This window comes from Mobula hypostoma, chromosome 20, assembly GCF_963921235.1.
Source record: "Mobula hypostoma chromosome 20, sMobHyp1.1, whole genome shotgun sequence".
NCBI lineage: Eukaryota > Metazoa > Chordata > Chondrichthyes > Myliobatiformes > Myliobatidae > Mobula > Mobula hypostoma.
Window position 1 is genome coordinate 9,052,379 of NC_086116.1, and position 23,311 is coordinate 9,075,689.

At 41.7% G+C, this 23,311-nt stretch overlaps 1 protein-coding gene across 21 annotated transcripts in view; it reads left to right on the plus strand.

Moving 5' to 3' along the window:
* Nucleotides 1-453: 453 nt before the first annotated feature.
* The window catches only part of c2cd5 (C2 calcium dependent domain containing 5), a 119,233-nt gene continuing 96,375 nt past the window's right edge, over nt 454-23,311 (plus strand). For 4 of the 21 annotated variants that reach the window (XM_063072351.1, XM_063072347.1, XM_063072355.1 and 1 more), the window contains exons 1-7: nt 640-1,018; nt 7,238-7,336; nt 11,011-11,097; nt 11,815-11,986; nt 14,463-14,558; nt 17,091-17,246; nt 20,236-20,437. In XM_063072351.1, coding sequence (XP_062928421.1) covers nt 7,247-7,336; nt 11,011-11,097; nt 11,815-11,986; nt 14,463-14,558; nt 17,091-17,246; nt 20,236-20,437 — 803 coding nt within the window. In that variant the 5' untranslated portion in view covers nt 640-1,018; nt 7,238-7,246. Of the gene's footprint in view, nt 1,019-7,237; nt 7,337-11,010; nt 11,098-11,814; nt 11,987-14,462; nt 14,559-17,090; nt 17,247-20,235; nt 20,438-23,311 lie in introns of those variants that run through there. The other 17 variants (XM_063072348.1, XM_063072365.1, XM_063072360.1 and 14 more) reach the window with 9 other exon arrangements.

Genomic DNA, 23,311 nt, shown 5'->3' on the forward strand with positions numbered 1-23,311 from the left:
GGATGTCTGTGAGTATTAGCCTACAAAGTACCCAGGATATGTTCAAGGAGTGGTGTCTCAGAAAGGCAGTGTCCATTATTAAGGACTCCAGCACCCTGGGCATGCCCTTTTCTCACTGTTACCATCAGGTAGGAGATACAGAAGCCTGAAGGCACACACTCAGTGATTCAGGAACAACTTCTTCCCCTCTGCCATCCAATTCCTAAATGGACATTGAATCTTTGGACACTACCTCACTTTTTCAATATATTATTTCTGTTTTTGCACGATTTTTAATCTCCAGTATACATTCTGGTTACTTGATTTTATTTATTGTTTATTTATTTTCTTTGTTGTTTTATAGCATTGAGTATGGGAGTTGCAAACTCATTTGCGCTGTATTGGTACTATGCAATGACAATAAAGATAATTCATTTCATATACTATAACTGATTTGATTTGTTTTCTTCTATACTGTGTTGCATTGAACTGCTGCTGCTAAGTTAACAGATATCACGACACATGCCGGTGGTAATAAACCCGATTCTGATTTCAGAACTTGTATTCGCTCCTGGAGAGCTGTGGCCGAGTAAATACTTCATGGCAGCCCTCAGCACGGGATCTACAGGTGCAGAAAAGGAAAGCTGCCTTAACGTTTGAGCCCCAGGGGGGCCGCTGCAACCAGTCACTCCCCAGCAGAACAGCACCGCCGCCACTTCAGCGCGGATGGGAACTGGGAGGCAGTCGCCCGGAAGTGAAGACGCGTGACACCGGAAATTAATGACTGTGGGGCGATAAGGCGCTAGAGCTCCGCGAGGACAACGAATAAACAACGACCGCCGCCGAGGGGGGAAAGGAAACTAGCGGGAGAGGGTTGTTATAGTGGGCAGCTCCAAACCCATCGAGCTCGGGCCCCGAAGGCGGCCGCGTTACGAGTCCGGGGGTGTTGGGGCCCGGCGCGCAGCGATGCCTCGCCCCGGGTTATGGGTGAAGATGCGGAGCGAAGGGGACTAAGCGGAGGTCCTGATCCCTAGGCGTGGTACGTATTACCTCTCCTCGAGCAGCCGGAGCGGTGGGCTTGTGCGGCTGGACAGGCCCCAGAGCCCGGCGGTTGGCGCCCTGATCCGAGGGGCCGGGCCGAGCCGGGGAAGAGGCTTGTCTGATGGTCTGGGTGACAAGCACCACCTCCTAGCCAATCCATTCCTTCCCTCTCCTCTCCAGAGTTACCGATGCTTCAGCTTTCAATTCATTCGTTTTCATTTCACTTCCTTGCTCGTACTCTGAATGAGGGAGTTTGTTCAGTGCCCTAACTTCACTGTACAAATTAAACTGTTTGCATTGCGATAAAGTCGGAGTCGAGGTTATTACCATATGCACAGGTGCAATGAAAACCTTAGATGTAGCAGCATTACAGGTATGTAAATCAGATATGCAGCATCCACAAGAAAAGCATGCAAATAATAATTATTATATTAAATAACCCAATAAAACAAAAAGGTCGACTGTAGTGACTCTCACAGGTAAGTGAGTGTGTATTAAAAAGCAGCGCTTCACGGGATTTTTGGCATTCGAACAGGGGCCAATCAGCGATCGGGATTCATTAACAAGGGCACATAAATACGCAGGGACAAAGGGTGCGGCCTTTGTTGGCGGGACAGTGTTAGAATGGGGATTTGTGGCTTTAGCTTTTTGACGTTTCACCGAGGAGAGACTCAGCTTCTTGAATGATCTGGAGTTCATCCAATTCCAGCTCCAACTCCTTAACCTCGAGTGTTAGAAGCTGCAGCTGCCTTCCTGCAGTTGAAGTCATTAGGGACGCTGGAGATCGCGCTGTCTTTCCACATCCAGCAGGGGGAGCATTCAACTGTCTTGCGTGGCATCCCTACTGTTCTACCTGTGCAATTATAAAGAAGAAAACAATAAATAAACAAATCTCCCACCAGCTTTTCATCTTCTCTCACTCAAGCCTCCCCTCTTGTCTCACTCTCATGGGCCACTGTTCAAACACTGAAAATCCCTGGAAGCTCTGCTTTTTAATGTACACTCGCTGACCTGTGTGAGGCACTCTTCTCTCACTGTTCATCATCCCCGAGCTTGTTCTGTTATTACACAGTGCAATGCTTAGGAGGGATTTGGACTGGCAGTGTTCAACTTTGAATCATGGTATTATGTCAAATCTAGATAAGGATAGCTTTTGCTGATCATCGCATACCACTGATGAATCACAAAGTCACAGAAGAATTGATGACAGTGAAGGTGCACAGATTTAGATGGGGGTTTTCATTATCCATCACAGGGAGTTGTTTTGCAGGTTGAACTAGCAGAATCCTAATGTTTATAACCACATAGTTGAGTAGCAGGTGGTGGGGAACAGTCAAGGAGAAGTGCTGCTTAACCATTTCCTCACCAAATTTTGCAGAAATTCACAACAGGACTGCTGAGAGATTGGCATCAATACTGAGCTGATGACACATCCAGCACTTCCAAGCTGAGGTGCATCCATGAAGTACCTTGTCTCTTTAACTACACAATTATTACACATCACAATCTGTAATCTCCATCAAGGGATTAGCCTTGATTCTGTGAGAATGTAGAAGCACATGTCAGGAGTAGCATTTGCAATTTCTTTAAAAATAATTTGATAATGCATACTCTAACCAGTGGAAAAAGCTGATGAATGGATTATTGGTGAGGTGCCTCAATACCTCGTTGATAATTTAAGACTGATGGGCAGTTATTGGCAGGTAAGCCAGTTTATTATTATTGTCTGTGAACTGTGTGGTCAATTGACTAGTGTCAGATGGATGGAAATAAACATTCCAGAAGCATTGTGTAAGAGCTGCAGTCCCGCACCTGCAATGTTATGAATGGTAGTGGTGAACTGCTTAAATAATTAATATCCCATTGTAAACTATGGGGAGCCCAGAGAGTTCAGTGGTTCCATTTATTATCAGTAAATGTATTCAATATACAACCTGAAATCCTTGCTGTTCGCAGACATCCACAAAAACAGAAGAGTACCCCCAAAGAATGAATCACAGTAAAAAACAGAGCCCCAAAGCCCCCTTCTCCACCCCCACGCACAAGCAGCAGTAAAGTATCAACCCTGTCCCTCCCCCACACCCACTTAATTTGGCACAAAGCATCAGCACCCGAATTGCTTGTCATTGATGGCCTGTTTGATTTGTAGGCCAACAAAAATTCCTTCCTTAATCTTGGCATCAGTTATTCTATGAAACGTGTCTCAAAAATCGAAATCCTTCATGAAATTTGCCTGGTGACAGCAGATTCCATCTTGGCAGTCTTAAACCCAGTAATTCTGCTTTTGTCTTTGACAAATCCAAGTCTCTGACCAGGTCATTTAACTGAGATTGAGTTATCGGATGAGTCTCACTCGATATAAAGGCTTCACTCTATCAATGACGTTTTCCATTCTTGGCTCATGCATCATGGCATCTTTGACTCCATGTCTCTGGTGGCTTCAGTGCTGAAAGACTATCGTCATGTGGCACAGGTCTCATAGCTGAAGGGGCATTTGGATATTTAATGGATTTCTTGTTTTTAGCAGAGAAAACAGACACACTGGTCAGACAGAAGTAGCAGTCTGTCACATGATCCTTCTGCTCTTGCCATATCATTGGGACAGCGAATGACATTGACTTCTGTGTATCTCTGAGCCAAGCTCTTAAGATCAGCTGTGCATGTTGCACAGCAAATGTGCAGAGCCTGGGCTTTGTCTTGGTCTCCAATTTTGCACCCAGAATAGAGGTCATAGGCTTTATTAAGAAGAAGAGTCATGCTGTATCCTTGAAATTTAAGTGTATACTTGTCACAAATATAACAGGAAATATCGCGGCTGTTGCAACATTGGTGAGACATTTTACTTTCACAAATATAACTGAAAATACAACTACTTTTATTATGATGCGTACACACAATATGCTATGTATATAGAGTATGCACATCAACGTGATCACAAAGCAATATACATGTAAACATACAATACATAGAATGGTGCGTGTGTGAGATGCTTTTATAGTCTTTCTAAAGCCTATCCTGCCATGCCTAAACATGCCCTGGCATGCCTGGACAAGACAGAAAAATTTCCAGCTTACATTATGGGCAACATTTTAATTGGTTTGAATTATGAATTGAAGTATCAAATATAAGCTTTTTTTTAAAAAAAAAGGTACACACTAGGGAAATTTAATGGCGATTTTCATGATCAGCAGCTCAAAATCCGTAAGATACACCCAGAAATACTGAGGAAGCAAAATCTTTGTTGTTACTGACATATGTCAGGAAATCGTGTTGTTTTGTGGCACTAGTTAAAAATACTTAAAAATTTCCACAAGTTACAAAACTAATTAATGAAAAAAGGCAAAAAACAAGATATTGTTCGTAGGTTGATGGACCAGAAATGTGATATTGGAGAGGAAGAAGTTCATAAAACGTTGAGTGTCTGCATACAGAAGTTTATGTGTAATGAAGATAAAATGCTTACCATTGAAACATCCATCATCTTTGTAATCAAAATAAGGAGAAAGCAGGGGTTGCATGTGGAGATGGATAAATTGAAAAAGTGAACGATGATTTCTCCAACAGCCTGGGGGAAAAAAATAATGTCTGTTCTCAGTTCTTTGTGCTCATTTCTGTGAAAGAATGAAAAATGTTCTGAAGAGGATTCTTTGAAAGTTATTTTAAAAATTGCAATGTTGTTCATTAACATCCAATTTAAATTTATACAGGTCTAACATAGGCTGCTTCTTAGAGGAGTATAGTTTAAGTAGTCTGTCAGGCAGCAAGAGAAAAGTCAACATTTGCTGGGAATTATTAATGCTGCATTTTAAATCAGGTAAATTTCTCTTTGTGACAATTGGAACCTTTAATATAACAAATGCAGATCTGTCAATCGTGAACTTATCCCAAGATCTGAAGAGAGCTGCTGATCAAAGACAGCAATAGTAAAAGCACTTGGCATTTTCTTTCAGTAGTTTGTAAACAAATACTTACTGCACCTGTTCCGATTTGTAACACTTGGCATGATTTTGTTGCACCTCTAACTTGTCATGGCATAGAGTCAGCTGCCTTATACTTTTTTGTGTTTCTCTGTGTCACATTTGTTTGTTAGAAATCTTGCATGTTACATTTAATTACATCTCTCTGAAATGACTCATTTCTCTAGTTGGTCGTGCTTTTTTTTATGCCATTAGACCACGGCCACTAGGTGGCTGTGTGGATAAAGTTAAGGCATCCAGTTAGAGTGTAATGTTGCGTAGAGAAACGAGTTCATTAACTTTTTTATACAAACATGTTTTAGTGCTTATGTATTTTTTATTTCCCTGCAAACCATTGTCTTGGCCCATTTTTTCAGTTACCAGAAAATTGAATGGCAGCAGGAATATTTCAACATTATTTTGTGTATTGCAAGCTAATACTTTACAAAATTGCATTGACAGCCTGTGTGCTAATCTCCGAATGTCAGTGCAGCACAATGTATACTTTAGAAATATAATGATAATTGCTTGTGGCTTGCATCTTTAGCTTGAACATTAATGTATGATGCACTGGAAGAAATTGTTGCCTTTTTGTTACATGCCATCTAGGAAATGTCATATTTTTCAATTATGTACTTAAATAATTTTCCTATTCTTTCCATCTTTAAACCAGCAAATTCAGGAATATCCCCTGTGTCTTTCCTGACGCTGTATGCATTTGCAGTCATATATGGCATGCAATAAAATGTATTTTATTTTGTGTCACATTAATAATTTCCAAATAAATCTAGTCTGTGTAAAAATAATTTAGAAAAGCCAGTTCTGTACCTGAGGATAATCTACTGCTTTGGTGCTTAAGGATTTTGGGCTATGTAGATAATAGATTTTGCCTAAAAATGTTATTGTTGTCTATTCTATCATTTCAAGTAGTGAGTGTGTAATATTTTTAGGTCATTCAGATGCATACCCTGCCACCACTTTTGATCCCTAGAAGTTTCACACTATCTAGTACGAAGATCACAATAAAACAAAATCTAAACCTAATATTTGGTAGTTGGGTTATTCTCTTTCTTTCCTAGCAGAAACCTGTAACACTGTTTAGCTGTTTTTTCATATTTTGTGAGAAAATGCATTGCCTTATGCTATTTGTCAATGAGCTTTCTATCTCCTGCTCCTTCATCAGAGAGCCCATTTGCTTCCAACTTTGGTAAATAAACCGTTTTACTCTTACTAATACTAAAAGCTCTAGATCTTGGGAGTTACTCTTTGTCATCCTCCCCGGTCCTGTTCAACTCTGCCTTGTGTATCTTATCACAGATATTGTCCCCGATTTTGTGTTGACTTCCCAATTTTTGTGTTAGGTTCACAGTCTTATCCTTGAGTATGTTTGCTGCATGCATTCTTCCATCCTGTGATTGTTGGTTGTTCTCAATTTGATGCCACCATAATCCCGCACTCTATGCTTTTTTCTGCTACAAGCACCTTTTCATTTCTCTTAAAGCCCTGAGGAAAACCTTCCCAGAACTCAGCTCCATGTATTACAATCTGTTTGATGTTAAGTGGCATTCACCCTTATAATTCCCACCCACAATGAAAACTATGTGAAAAAGAGTTTGCTGAAGTATTATTAATGCACTTACCATGTGTATCTCTTGGAGATTTTAAAGTTAGTACAAAGTACATTTCTTAATGCATGTATGCATTTCTAAATGACAATAAAAGAGGACTGAGTGTTCTCATAATCTAATCTAATCTAATCATTGAAGGAATTGAGAAAATCCTAACATAAATGGTGTGACACAGTTGCAAGAAAAAGTTTATGAACTCTTTGTAATTACCTTCTTTCTGCATTAATTACTCATAAAATGGCGTCTGATCTTCACCTGTCACAATAATCGACAAATGCAATCTGCCTAAACTAATAGCACACAAACAATTGCACTTCTCTTCAATACCGAGTACCAATTTGTAAGACATTAGGTTATCCAAACACTCTGCACTCTATGCACTGTCCGGACCTGACTTTGTCAGTACACAAAGTACAGTTAAGTTTTTTTCTGTGTCTATAACTATAAGCTGTGGAGATCAATGTCGTTCAGTTAAAAACTTGAGTGTGGTGTGCTATTTTTTAAAATCCCATTGAGGTTCTTTAATGGAATTAAAATAATGATTCATGATGCATCTTGTAATGTAACCTTTTTGTTTTGCATCCAGTAATGTAACCTTTTCGTTTCTCTCCCCGCCCCCCCCCTCCCAAATAGAGCGTAACAATGCCGGGGAAGCTGAAAGTCAGGATTGTGGCTGGCCGTCACCTGCCGGTTATGGACAGGGCTAGTGACCTCACAGATGCATTTGTAGAGGTTTGTACACATAAACAAAATTGACTGGAATGTAATGGTTGATTTTACCAGGCTACCGTATGGTACATTGGTCAGTACAAAGACAACTCACCATGCCGTGAATTTAATGTTTTTAATTTCAGTGGGTGTCCATGAATAAGTTTGTTGGAGTCATCAGCACATAATTTAGGCTGACACTTCATTCCATTCCCAAAATCCGGGGTCAAGCTGCGGTCTCTGTTGAGATTGCAGCTCTGCCTTTTTTTCCAAGTTTTGTTTTTGGTTTGTAGGGATGGTTTTGGCAACAGAGAAGGGAGTTAGGAGTCAGGTTAGGGTTCAGGGACAGGAATATGGGGGAATCAGAGGACAAGCCTGAGTCTTAACCTAAAGACGTGTGATAAATCTGAATAAGTAAGGATAAATAAATAAGTGCTATTGCCAGGACATTGAAATGAAATCCTGCCTAACTTCTCAAGTGGTTGTGAAACTCTTCATGGCAAGAGAACTTGAAGTTGAAGCACAAGAGAATAGGAGTAGGCAATCTGGTTCTTCACACCTTCCCTGCCATTCAGTATGATAGTGGCTCATCTGTGTTAGTCTCAATTCCTACACCAATTTCCTAATCCCCTATTTCCTCAATTTTGTCCATATTTATTGTCCCTCTATCTCCATCATAAATATATCAAGTCAAGTCACTTTTTATTGTCATTCTGACCATAACTGCTGGTACAGTACACAGTAAAAACGAGACATCGTTTTTCAGGACCATGGTGCTACATGGAACAATACAAAAACTACACTGAACTATGTAAAACAACACTAAAACTACAGTAGACTACAGACCTACCCAGGAGTGCATAAAGTGCACAAAACAGTGCAGGCTTTACAATAAATAATAAACAAGACAATAGGCACAGTAGAGGGCAGTAAGTTGGTGTCAGTCCAGGGTCTGGGTATTGAGTCTGATGGCTTGGGGGAAGAAGCTGTTACGTAGTCTGGTCGTGAGAGCCCGAATGCTTCTGTGCCTTTTGCCAGATGGCAGGAGGGAGAAGAGTTTGTATGAGGAGTGTGTGGGGTCCTTCATAATGCTATTTGCTTTACCGATGCAGCGTTTGGTGTAAATGTCTGTAATGGTGGGAAGAGGGACCCTGATGATCTTCTCAGCTGACCTCACTATCCGCTGCAGGGTCTTGCGATCCAAGATGGTGCAATTTCCAAACCAGGCAGTGATGCAGCTGCTCAGGATGCTCTCAATACAACCTCTGTAGAATGTGGTGAGGATGGGGGGTGGGAGATGGACTTTTCTCAGCCTTTGCAGAAAGTAGAGGCGCTGCTGGGCTTTCTTTGCTATGGAGCTGGTGTTGAGGGACCAGGTGAGATTCTCCGCCAGGTGAACACCAAAAAATTTGGTGCTCCTAACAATGTCTACGGAGGAGTCGTCGATGTTCAGCGGAGAGTGGTCGCTCCGTGTCCTCCTGAAGTCAACAACCATCTCTTTTGTTTTGTTCACATTCAGAGACAGGTTGTTGGCTCTGCACCAGTCCATTAGCCACTGCTCCTCCTCTCTGTATGCTGACTTAACGTTCTTGCTGATGAGACCCACCAAGGTCGTGTCATCGGTGAACTTGATGATGTGGTTCAAGCTGTGTGTTGCAGCACAGTCATAGGTCAGCAGAGTGAACAGCAGTGGACTGAGCACACAGCCTTGGGGGGCCCCCGTGCTCAGTGAGATGGTGTTGGAGATGCTGTTTCCGATTCGGACTGACTGAGGTCTCCCAGTCAGGAAGTCTAGGATCCAGTTGCAGAGGGAGGTGTTCAAGCCCAGTAGGCTCAGCTTTCCAGTCAGTTTCTGAGGAATGATTGTGTTGAATGCTGAACTGAAGTCTATGAACAGCATTCGAACGTACGTGTCTTTTTTGTCCAGGTGGGTTAGGACAAGGTGGAGAGTGATGGCAATGGTGTCATCTGTTGAGCGGTTGGGACGGTATGCAAACTGCAGGGGGTCCAGTGAGGGGGGCAGCAGGGTCTTGATATGCCTCATGATGAGCCTCTCGAAACACTTTATGATGATGGATGTGAGTGCAAGGGGACAGTAGTTGTTGAGGCAGGACACTGAAGACTTCTTCGGCATCGGGACAATGGTGGCAGCCTTGACGCACGTAGGAACGATGGCGCTGCTCAGGAAGTAGTTGAAGATGTCAGTGAGAATCTCTGCTAGCTGATCTGCACATCTTCTAAGCACTCTGCCAGGAATATTGTCTGGTCCAGCAGCCTTCTGTGGGTTGACCCTGCACAGGGTTCTCCTCACATCGGCCACGGTAAGACACAGCTCCTGGTCATGTGGAGGAGGGGTGGTCCTCCTTGTCGCCACGTCATTTTCCGCCTCAAAACGAGCGTAGAGGTTGTTCAACACATCTGGGAGGAACACATCACCGGCACAGGCAGGTGGCGTCTTGTAATTGGTGATGGCCTGAATGCCCTTCCACATGCGCCACGTGTCGCTGCTGTCCTGGAAGTGGCTGTGGATTCGCTGGGCGTGTGCATGCTTTGCCTTTTTGATGGCCTGGGACAGTTTGGCCCTTGCTGTTGTTAGGGCTGCCTTGTCACCTGCTCCAAAGGCGGAGTCATGGGTCCTCAGCAGCGCACGCACCTCCGCGATCAGCCATCGCTTCTGGTTAGCGCGTGTACACAGTAATGTCATCGATGCACTTGCTGACGTAGCTAGTCACTGATGCTATGTGCTCCTCTAAGTTGGTAGAGTCGCCATCGGTTGCAGCCTCCCTGAACATGTGCCAGTCAGTGTGCTCAAAGCAGTCTTGAAGAGCAGAGATGGCTCCTGCTGGCCAGGTTTTCACCTGCTTCTGAACTGGTCTGGAGCATCTGACCAGTGGTCTGTATGCTGGGATTAGCATAACAGAGATGTGGTCTGAGTAACCGAGGTGGGGGCGGGGCTCCGCCCGGTATGTGTCGGGAATGTTTGTGTAAACAAGGTCCAATACATTCTCCCCTCTCGTTTCAGAGTCCACCTTCTGATGGAATCTGGAGAGCACCCACTTAAGGTTCGCATGGTTAAAATCTCCGGCGACATTAAACCGTCCATCAGGGTGTGCGTTCTGCAGTTTGCTAATAGCCCCAGAGCGCCTCCTTAGCATTAGCGTTGGGAGGAATGTAGACACCAACTATAAGGACAGTGGTGAATTTCCGTGGTAAATAAAATGGTCTGCATCTAACAGTCACAAACTCCACTAGTGATGAGCAGTATCTGGAAACCAGCACAGAGTTCTTGCACCATTCTGTCTTGATGTAAACACACAAGCCACCACCGCGAGTCTTACCGGAAAGAGCTGCATCTATGTCTGCTCGAAACAAGACGAGCCCAAATATCCAAATATTTGGCCTCCATCTTTGTTAGGGACATAGAATTCCAAAGATTCAATATCACAAGGAGGAAGTTTCTATGCATTTTTAAAAAAATGACTAGCCCTTTATTTTGTAACTTTGTCACCTTGTTTGTGATTAGTGAAAATATTTCAGCATCTACCCTGACCACCCAAGGGAGATACTGCCTCCAAATAGAGGTAACATTTATAGTTTTAAGAAAGACTGCAGCTTGGATATTTGTTTTATAACTAAATTTAATGTGAATAGATTTTAACAAAGAATGTTGAATACTCATCAAACTATTGTTCCTGCAGGTAAAGTTTGGCAATACAACATTTAAGACTGATGTGTACCACAAATCGCTTAATCCCCAATGGAATTCAGAATGGTTTAAATTTGAGGTAAGGCTTATATCAGTTGGCATCATGCACACTTAAATCCTCTGGCATTTTGCTCTTGATCAGATAAATCACAAATTTAAATTTCATGGACAAAAAAACTTGCACTATCACTCAATTTAAGGCATGTGGGTTGAGGTCTTCGTGGCCTATCTTGATAGCCCAAGTCATCCAGGACTGATGACATAAGCATCTCAGAAGGCATCCAGGAGAGTCCCTTTTTTTGAAATAATAGCAGTATTAACTGGCAATCTTGGCCTTGCATTTACCTCATTATTTTGCCCTGAAACCCTATTGGGTTACAGATCCTCGTGAAGGAAGCAAGAGTTGACTTTCCCTGGTATAACTTCCGGAAGACTTAAAAAGATTAAACTCAGATTAAGGGTCTTAGCCCAAAAAGTTGATTGTTTATTCCTCTCCATATGCTGCCTGATCTGCTGAGTTCCTCCAGCATTTTCTGGTTGTTGCTCTGAATTTCCAGCATCAGCAGAATCTTTTGGGTTCAAAATATTAATGTTGCAGTCTGATCTAACGGACAGGTGATTCCAGAGGAGCTTTGCTTGGTTCGCAAGTGTGATAGAGGAAAGAATTATCCTGTTGGTAAGCTTAACTAAGAACACTATTGTTCATGGGCGCTGCACAGATAGGACAACCTGTAGGAGTAGTGTTTAGTCAGGGGAAGTAATTCATGTATTTTAATAATTGGAAACGTCCTTGCAGGTTGATGATGAAGACTTACAAGATGAGCCACTACAGATCACAGTTCTAGATCATGATACCTACAGTGCTAATGATGCTATTGGGAAAGTGTACATTGATATCGATCCTTTATTATCCAATGAAGCGGCAGCCATTCTTTCTGGTTGGTTTCCAATCTATGACACTATTCATGGTGAGTGCAATTTTTGATAAGTTATGAGTATATCAATATTCTTCTGTTATGCTGAGAATCACTGGTAATGCGCATTAATCATGAGGTCTACAGCCAGAGTTTCTATTTTGATGAATAATGTAACATATGTAGTCCACAAAGCAAACTATCTCAGTTGCAACAGATTGTAGATATCAAAAAGTAAGCCTGTACTGCATCCATAGATTCTCAGTCATGTGAAAGTATTTTCCATTGTTTTGCAATAGCCGTAATTGTGGTCTTGAGATTTACTGCATGGTTAAAAAGTAGGAAAATGTTTAGTTAACTTTATAATTAATATTCTAAGATCTAAGCTCCAAGATATTTTTTATTGAAGTATAATTTCCTAAACATTAGCCATTACATGAAACCAGTTATGAAAGGGAGCCTAGGCAAAAATATGCAGATACAGGTTTCCCCCGCCATCCGAAGGTAGAGCGTTCCTATGAAACGGTTCATAAGCCGAAATGTCGTAAAGCGAAGAAGCAATTACCATTTATTTATATGGGAAAATTTTGTGAGGGTTCGCAGACCCAAAAATAACCTACCAAATCATGCCAAATAACACATAAAACCTAAAATAACAGTAACATATAGTAAAAGCAGGAATGATATGATAAATACACAGCCTATATAAAGTAGAAGTACTTTTCCACAATCATTACTGAACTGTTCTCCGTAGCGAAAATCTCACGCAAGTGCATCGGCAGAAAATTTTACGCAAGCGCTGTTGGCAAGAACACTCTCCCCAGTAATCTTTAAGCTATGAAGCTGCCAAATCATACCAAATAACACGTAAAAATACACAGCCTATATAAAGTAGAAATAATGTATGTACAGTGTAGTATCACTTACCGGAATCAGGACAGTGCCGAGCACACAGATGATGGTGTGTTAGACTGAGTCGTCGCAGGTTGGGTGGTGCAGTGGCCCCCACCTTCCAGGCTGCCGAGTGATACATTGCCGCGAAGCATGCAGGAATGCAGCAGTAGCTGGGAGGTACACAGCACATCTTTAAGAAAAAAGCCAAAATAAACAAGCCAATTAATTAGGTGCCACCCGACACATAATTGTCGGCCCAGATCAGTGCCGATTTCCGATTGCGTCGTCTCTAATCTGGGCCGACAATTACGTGTCGGCGGCACCTAATTAATTAGCACGTTTATTTCAGCTTTTTTCTTAAAGATGTGCTGTGTGCCTCCTGGCTACTGCTGCATTCTCCGCAAATCGGTACATATCTATCCGTGGCCTGGGTGTTGGGGTGGTGGGACACTGGGGTATCATCTGCTTCCATGAGGGCAGGCAGCTCATCTTCTCCTATGACTGCCCGCCTCGATGTCGAAGGTCGAGGTTCGTCGTCTGCTGTGGCTGATGTGGAAGGCTTGCTTGACTGCTGAGCCTCGCGCATTTTTCTGTCACACAGTTCTTTAATAAGGACTCAAACCATCCTGCAAATATCTCCTAAACCGACATACCCTTTCAAAATTAAAGTCGTACTTTATCATTACTCATTCGCTTTCGATTGTTATCCTTTTTTCTTCCAATTGCATCAGTTCTTCATCTGTCAGTTCTTGGTGATGGGATGCCAAAACCTCTTCAACATCATGTTCGTCAGCTTCCACAAGCCAAACTCACTTTGTCCTTACTTCGTTCACCACGATCGAAAGGCTTAATTATGTCTAGTTTTACCGTAAGTGTAACACCCTTACGAGCTCTTTCAAGCTTTTCCGATACCATAGAATTCATCTTGCAAACGGCTGCTCACAGGCACGTGTTAAAGCAAAGCAGTTCCAAATCCGGGGGAAAGCGGCTGCTCAGGGCACGCTCTGCCTTTTATCGCGTGCTGAATTTTTTTTCGTAACAGTGAAAACACCTTCTGAAAGCGAAAATAGGGTACTAATGTAGGTCTTTCGTAACAGTGAGGTTTCGTAAAGCAAACGTTTGAAAAGCGGGGGACACCTGTACTGGGTTCAGGAAATCAGGATTTGGAGAATGGAACATGAGGGTCTGATGTCTGCTGTGGATTTAGACAGCTGTCGGGAAGGATGGGCAATTGTGATCAGGAGCTGGAGGTAGCATTCTGTGTCGTGGACCTGTGACTCAAGGGTATGGTTGCTTGGCGATGGATGGATTGGCATTCTGCATATTTGTGGTGGGATAATAAATTGAACAGTGTAACTGTGAGCCTGGTTTTCATCGCTCAGGGAAGCCATCGGGTAATAACTGTTAGCTCCAGGAACAAGCTGAATTTTACACCCCATCACCCTCTCGGATTAGTAGTAGTCATTCCTGGATACTGAAGGGAACTTTTAGCATGTCCACACCTTCTCAGCCACAAAAAACAAAGCTAATAGTTAGTCTTCAGGTTTTTGCTTATTTCCTACCTGCCCTGTGATTACTGGGAACTGTCCCCAAAAGCTGTCTTTACTGAGTTACATTAAAATAATCTTTTAAACAGGTATCAGAGGAGAAATTAATGTCATGGTGAAGGTAGATCTCTTCAATGATTTGAACCGCTTCAGACAATCATCGTGTGGAGTCAAGTTTTTTTGCAGTAAGTTTGTCAGTAATTTTATGAACTCATAGACTCATTGTATGTATAATTTATTAACAATTTACAAGTTGTCCATCTGAGTACACATACATCTTCCTGCAGTGCCAGTTTTTTTTTCAGGAGCAAGATTTTGACTGTGTTGATCTGTACAAAATTGAATGCTGCAGAATAAATTACTTGCTATCTTTTTGCCCAAATTTGTTCCCATCTTCCTTGATTGAACCTTTCCAATGAGCAGTGTCTACTGTACCAAGATGGCACTGATCCCCGTCAGTAAAGATGTCTTAGAGCTAATTGATCTGCTCAGTGTCTTGACTTGTCCTCCTTGCACATGTCAAGGTGAAACATGGATATTAAGTTCAAGTTTAAGTTTAATTGTCGTTCATCCATACTGTTACGTACCCCGTAACTGGGTTGCCAAACCAGCAGAAATGGATCACTCAGTTGGAGTCTGGAGTACTAGAACTAAGAAAGTTTTATTAAAGAAACAAGCAACACAGTAATCGAAAGGATAATAAATGCAACAGTTCAGCGATGATAAACACACATGTGCACAGAATTAAGATAACAGCATCAATCAAGCTCTATCGTTGTCTAGGGGTAAATGACCAAATTTCAAAATGACTCAAAGTTCAGTCCAGTTCAGTTCGCAGTAATCGTTGCCATGGCGATGGACAACGTGGGGGAAGAGAGAGATAGAACAGGAACAACTGATCATTCAGAACACTGCTTCACTCACAGACCGGCGAGATGGCTCACAAGCAACTTTTTGGGCGGTCCTTGGTGATGTCACCTGAGGTCACCGACTGTGACCCCTCCTCTAGATGCGGTCGATCCTCTGCAGTGAACCCGGCACCCAGGCAAGGGCGGACACACACCGGGTTCCCGCTGATCGTACCTTTCCACCCTGGTCGTTGTCTGGTACTTCTCACCCACTCGTGAGAGGCGCACCGCTTCCAGGGTCTCGTTACCTCGGGTGGTGTGTGTGTCGCCTTAGCGAACTGGTCCCTTTTTATCCCCTTGCTGGGGTATCGCCTGTCCATCACTTCAAACAGTTCAGGGTTCAAAGGGGGAGCCACTCCAGACAGCTCTCTCTCTCCCACGTCCCTTCATTACACATCTCCAGATGCTGCTCCATTGTTCCTTATCTCTCCTTCCCCTGAGGACAGGTGGCAGACCAACTGCTGATGTCACTGATGCTAACCCAGGCCAGCAAACATCTTAATTTTATGTGTATTCTCGTAACAATACACATGAAGACAACCAGACAAAACAGTGTTCCTCTGGGGCTAGGGTGCAAAGCACAGAACCAATAGTTGCATACAGCACACAGTACATATATTATACATATAATTATGATAGTGGAAAAACATAGTTACCAAAATAATTAAAAATAAAATCCTAATATAATCCCAAGTGCCTGAGTATTAGTCTGCAAATTGATGGTGCATGAATGTTGCCCTAAGCCATGTTTCAATCCAGTTTGTCTCACCGAGTGAACACTGGAGGACAGGACCAATGGTAGGGCCCAGCGCAGAATCCAGCGGGACACAGCCATCTCCGGCCTCCCCTTCCTCAGTGACTGCAATAAATGACCCCAAGGCAAGAATGAGGGACTAGTCCATGCCACAATTGAGGCGGGGAGCTGCACAACCATTGGTCCCACCAACGATCCAGCGAATCCGGCTCGGAGTATTTTACATTACCGATGCCTAACGGGGTCTTGCAGTCACAACAAAAGCATCCAAGACAATCACCCTCACAGTCTGTTAGATTGCGCTCCACGTACCACCTCTGTTGCCTTCTTCCTGGGCGGCTGAAGCAGGCTGCAACATGGTGGGCAACAAGTCCAGTTCCACCGCTACTGAGTAACTCACTGATGGGTAGACTTGCAGGACGTTGTTCTCAATATCCAGCAGTCTTGTGATCATGAAAAAGACGTAAAGGACAAACAGTCACATCTTAGGTTTTTTTGAACCCAGCCAGGCTCCTGCACCGCCCAACCTACTTGAAGTTACCCGATGGTTCCTGAAAGTAGAGGACCTCATAGTCATAGTCATAGCCATACTTTATTAATACTACCTACCTACCATATGCCTCCACTAACTTTTCACTATTATCCTGCTGTACAGTTCTTCACTTTCCTGGTTACATTCTGCTTAACTACATTAAGAGAATTAACCATGTGACCTTGCCTCTCATTCATGCATTTGTCTTCTCTGATGTTCCCCGGTAATCTATCCTTCCCTTTGTCTCATTTCTGTAGGTTGCTCTGACTGATGTCAGAGGAAACCTGGCATCAGTGTCAATGATGATATTATCTCTGCTTTCCTTCCACCACTCCCCTGTCTCCAGTTTGTCAGTGTACCATGTTGTCGTCCAGTACTTGATAAACATATATTTCTTATTAAATGCTTCTGTCTGCAACTGAACAGGATTATTCCCAACAGCAGTGTGCTCACATAAAGGTGTAAATAATCTGTAGGCCAAACAATTCTGTAGTCACACAAATGTGTGTTTTTCTCCCCACAGCTACATCCATTCCCAAGTGCTACAAAGCAGTAACAATCCATGGATTTGTTGAAGAATTAGTAGTAAATGAAGATCCTGAGTACCAGTGGATCGACAGGATACGTACACCCAGGGCATCGAATGAAGCTAGGCAGAGGCTAATCTCTCTAATGTCAGGTAGAAAATCTTGCTGATTGTTGGCAAAATTTTTACTTAATAAAAACATTTTTTAGAGCTTATTTGAAACTGTGGCCTCATCATGAGAAATGTTAACGTGGATTGCGGAAACAAATTTTGAACCAGGGATGGGTGCTGCAAATAAAAGATAATAATACTTATTGATAGTTAACAGCCAGTTCTGGAGTCTGTATGAGCATGAGTTGATCTAGCAGGGTACAACAGAAAATGCTGGAAATACTCAGCAGGTCAGGCCACATTTGTTGGGAAGAGAAAGTTGATGTTTCAAAGACTCCACATAAAGCATGTAGAGGTTCATTCTTATTAAACCATGTAACCAAAGCAGGCAGACATACATACATAGTCTCAAATGCAATTCATGAAATATGCATTTGGCAAATTAATAATGAGGACTTTGGAAGTTTCTTCAGAGACTTGATTTGCCACCCTGGACCTCATCTGCTGATTCCCACTTGTGTTTGTTGATTCACAACATAATGTTAAAATAGGCAGTGCACAATGTGGGTGTTTCATGGGATTATGGCACTGAAACAGGCCATTGAGCTCAGCCAGTCCATGCTAACAGCAGTACTGAGCCTTCTCCCATCCTATTATCAGCTAAACATCTATCTGAAGCATCCTTTACTTTTTTTCCTTTGGGAATACAGCGTGGCAGGTTCAGATAGTGGTGTCTCCAAAGAGGTTGATTTTGTTCCGTAGTTGTTTTATGCTTTGCTTCACTCCCACTGCTGATAATATTTTGTTTCTATTGCTTTCTCACTCTTTGAACATGCTCTCACTCTTTAATCATGACCTCATATTGTCCCATTTTACCATCCTGTGGTATCACTCCTCAAATTTGACCCACTTTTTAAAAAAAATTTACTCTCTCACTCCTTGTTCCTGCTTTCTGTTCTTGCTAACTCCTGTGTACTCTGGGTTGCATTTTTTTCAAATTACCAGAATAGCACCTCTTTCCTCACTTCATCAAATAACGGGACATCATGATGCAGCTATGAAATCACTGGCTAGACTACATTTCGGGTATGCTATTTAATTTGGTTGCCACCCTAAAGGAAGAATGTAGCAGGAAGAGAGATTGCAGAAAAGATTCACTAGGACATTGCCTGGACGGCAGAGCTGTAGCTATTAGATTGGAGAGGGCGGGCCTTTCAGCCCATGATGTTGTGCCAACATTTTAACCTACTTCTAAGATCAATAACCTTTCCCTCCTACATGTCCCTTCCCCTTTTTTATATCATCCATGTGTCTAAAAGTTTCTTAAATGCTCTAATGCATCCGCCTCTAGTGGGGCATTCCAGGCACTAACCACTCTTTACTCCTGACATCCTGCCTTATACTTTCTTCCAGTCATCTTAAAAATATGCCTCTTCAAATTAGCCATTTCTGTAGTGGGAAAAAGTCTCTGGCTCTCCAAACAATCTATGCTTCTTTTCATCTTGTACACCTCTGTCAAGTCACCTCCCATCCTCCTTTGCTGGAAGAAATAGGAGTGGCTGGTTTTATTCTCAACAGAATGTAGGAAGCTGAGAGTGGCCTGATAAAGGTTTACGAAATTACCAAGGGTATAGATAGGATAGATAAAGTTCTCCCAGGGCAGGAGAGTCCAGAACTAGAGGACACAGGTTTATAATGAGAAGGAATAAATTCTACAGGTTATCTGGAAGAGCTGCAAGAGATGTTGATGGAAGTGGTGGAGACAGGTACAGTTACTATGTTTAAAAGGCATTGAGACAGGTAATTTGATGGGAAAGGCATTGAGGGAAATGGGCCTAATTCAGACCATTTGGCAATAGTATAGATGGACAAGGTGGGCTGAAAGGGTCTGTTTCTATAGTAGACAATTCTATGATAGTTCTTTTCCCTTCTCCCCCCCACCCCACCAAATTTACGGATTTTGTACTTGGTTTAAGTAGTATTCCAAGGAACTATTCTGCTTATTATATTAACAAAAGTCTTTTGTGTTCATGACCAAAGTTCTAAATACCTGAGTTAATTTGTTGATTTGTATCTGTACTAATTTTCACTGGATTTGTATTCTATGAAAGAGTTGGTTTCAAAATAATCCATTAGCTGAAGTGGTAGTACCTTACTGCATCAAAACAATACCTGTGATTAGAGTTGTACAGTGGATTCCAATTAATCGGGCCTTTGGTTAACCAGGACAGCTACTTACTTGGGACAACTCTTAAAGATCAAAAACTAATCGACAAAGTAGCCAGGATTCCCTTTGTTTATTTGGGACACCATGCCACTTGATTGGGACAGGGGGTTGTTGCTGAACAGTTTCTGACTTGTGTGGCCGTGAGGCACTACACCATGCCTGGAGAGAATACTTTTTAAATTGCATCAGTTGTGCATACTTGTGTCCATATTGACATTGATACAAAAAGCAGTGATTTTTGGTCATTTTGTTTTTCACCTTGACTTTAAAAAAACACTCCGGACCCTTACCAACATACCACAAAAAGATTTGACACTAACCGAAAAGTTACCCTAAGTGTCTGCATTGATCTTATTCATTTACAGTCAATGAAAAGAACATGGCAGCATTCAGTGAATTAATTCCATTATTGATAACTTATGAACTAATGTACAGATTTATAGTACTGTAGTAGAATTGATAATCTAATTTGTTCTGTATTTCATTTAAATACATAATTTGTTGCTCATTTAACTGGTGGTTTGTCTTTTTTTTAATACATTTTTAACTATTTCCAGCCACTAAATCAGGCCAAAGTATACTGGTCCTGATGTGTCCCAATTAACTGGAATCCTCTGTATTTTGGTCACAACCTGCAACATCCACTGTAAATGTGGTACTATCTCTAATGTGTGTCATAATTCAAGTGCTGCTAGGTTATTCTGAAACATCAGTTTATCTTGTTATTTTCTTTGATGCTTGTTCACATGGTTATGTTTGTGTTGATAGTAAAACAAAATTGACACTAAATAACTTGATTAATAGGTGAACTGCAAAGGAAAATTGGCCTCAAGGTTCTTGAGATGGGAGGCAATGCAGTTGTGGGCTATCTACAGTGTTTTGACTTGGAAGGAGAATCTGGGCTAGTGGTACGTGCTATTGGGACTGCATGTACACTGGATAAACTGAGTAATGCCGCTACATCAATTCCACCTCCATGTGGTTCTCCATCCAAAGACCTGAAAGAGTAAGTATAGTATAAGGCTACAAGTATGTGCAATCTCTCTCTCTCTCTCTGCATTATTTCTCTTCTGTTGCATGCAAGACTTATGCCTGTTCCACATGTACTTCAATTATATTTGAGCATGGCTGAATACAAAGACTCATTGTAGTTGTAAATCCCATTTACTCTGAAATCCCTTAAGAAAATTAATGGGCGCTAACCCAAAGATTCATTAGTATAAAGCTCAACAGCAAGAAGGTATAAATGGTCCTTCAACCATTGCAGTAACAATGCCATCTTTGTCATGAAAATTTTATAACTTATGCCAAATATTCAGAGTTTATGAACAATTATGAACATTGAATACATTTGATTATTCTGTTGCTCCTAGTTTTCTGATAGATTTTTGTTCCTGGTTTTGGGATGTCATGTTGCAGTTGTACAAATAATTGTTTAAGCTACAAATGGACTACTGTGTGCAGTTCTGTTGGCGTGCAATAAAAGGGATGTAATTAAGCTAGAGAGGATGCAAAAGGTGTTCATTTGAATGTTGAGTGGACTGGAGGGTTTAGTTTCTAAGATGAAGCTGCATTCCCTGGAGTGAAGGAGACTGAGGGTTGACCTTATTTATAAAATTGAGGAGTATAGATATGGCAGATTACCACTTTTTTTTTCTAATTTTAAGGAATTAAAACTAGAGTGTCTAGGTTTAAGATGAAGAAGGAAAGATTTGAAGGGGATCTGAGATAGGTATTTTTCACACATTGTGGGTATATGGGACAAAGTGCCAGAAAGGGTTACAGGTATTACAATCAGTAATTGGACAGGATCATGAATTGAAAAGGTTTGGAAGAGTATAAACCTAATGCAATCACGTGGCATTGGCATAGGTGGTCACCACTGCAGCATGGACAAGGTGGTCTGAAAGGGCCCATTTACAAACGTTTGAAGATATAAACTGCTTTGTTACTCCACTATTCTTTGTAGTATTGGCTCAAGATACATTTTCTTAATTTTGATACTCGTGATGAGCTGGTGGTTAAAATTTCAGCCGTCAATATTAGAGAAAACAGTGTCATGCAGAGTATTCAAAACACTGCAATAAGGATGCAAAGTGTCTTCAAGTGTGCTTTTTTAAAACTTGAAATTGCTTTCCTTTTCTCTTGAAAGTGTTGTTATTTAGCTAGGTGTCATTCTAGGCTCATACTAAGGAGCTCCCCGTGAATCAAGGCAGCAAATATTTGCAATCTACAGATTGTGGCATCACTGGCTATACATCATAAGGTCATGTAACTACTAATGTACAAATGCATGCATCAGGCATCCCACCCTGCAAAAGCTCATTTCAGGGAGATACCACCATCAATTTACGGGAGACTCCCGGAACTTCCGGGAGAGGTGGGATGTCTGCAATAGAGTAGCTCCTTAGCAGCTAGCCAGCTAGTTTAAATAACGTTAGCTATGCTAATGAACGAATGACACCTGTTAAACTCACCTCAACATGTCTTTTACAGTCTTAACCTACCATGGGCAATAGAATAGTCACTGTTGCAAACAGTGCAGTGAACAACACTGTCATTAGTTTTGACCCCTATTAGGCAGGGGTACAATTTAGGGTAGTCTGGGGTGTCATATGTTTTATAGTTTCTTTTTTTGGAACACTCTCCCATCGCGCGTGCGCGTATTCATTCTCTCTCTCTCTCTCTCTCTCTCTCTCTCTCTCTCTCTCTCACTCTCACTCTCACTCTCACTCTCACTCTCACTCACACACACACAACAATTGATTTCCAGGATATTGTATATAATTTGCAGGCATCAGGGAGCCATTATTAATATGTGGGAGACTCCCGGAACGTCTGGGAGAGGTGGGATGTCTGATGCATGTACATTCTCACACTTTTACAGTATGTGTCATGAGCTGTTAATGGGGCATGGTGAATCTCATTCATGCTCACTCTCCTTCTGTCAAGGGAGATGAAATTAGTTATATGTCCATGCCTGTGCTTGAACCCTGTCCTTCACCAGTGTTAATAAAAATTCGCAGTTTATTGTAGTTCCTGTATATCCGTTAAGTACTCTGATTATCCTGAGCAGTTCAAGCAGCCTGACGAGAAGACAATATTCTGGATCAAGGGTTTTGCATCAGATTTTTCCTTCTCTGGCCTGAAATTCTTTGTTAGGTCAGGTCAATTGTTGCCCCTGATTAAATTGGCTACTTGCCAAAGTCCTGAAAGCTCCTTCTGGTTTAAAAAAAACAGATGAATCCTAAAGCCTGCAGTATTTACAGATTTCAGCCAAATCTATAACAAATACGTCCAATAAGGAAAACCCATATCTCTCACTTGCAGTTGTTATTTTAATCATATTTCCCTTCACTCTACATATGGTGTATGAGTGCACTCTTAACTGGCAACTTCTTTGGAATCTTGGCTTAAGCATGTTTTTTTTCTCTTATTTAGTATGATTCCTTCGAGACTTTGGAGTGTATTGCGTGATTTTATTTTGTGTGCAAAATTAAATAATTTTGAAAATTTATGACTTCATTAGAGAATGGAAGGGTATAATTTATTGTTGCAATGTTCAGCATATAGCAAAGACATTTTTATATTTAAGGTTCTTAGAAATGTTATGGGGGTCCTCTGATAATATATGGAGAGAATGAAGGCAAACAGAATAAGTTCTTAATATTTTGGAATCTACAAATGAGAATTGTCACTTCAAGAAATCGATACTGATCCTTTTAAGAGCATTCACATCCAGTGGTTAGGTTGTCTAATATTTTAAGTTTGCAAGATATTTTTAATAGGAAGTAGGTGTCATTGCTTTAACCCCTACTATTTGTAGCAAAGCCTCATTGGATTTCTTAATGCATTTTTTTTAGGTGATTTTAAGGCATTC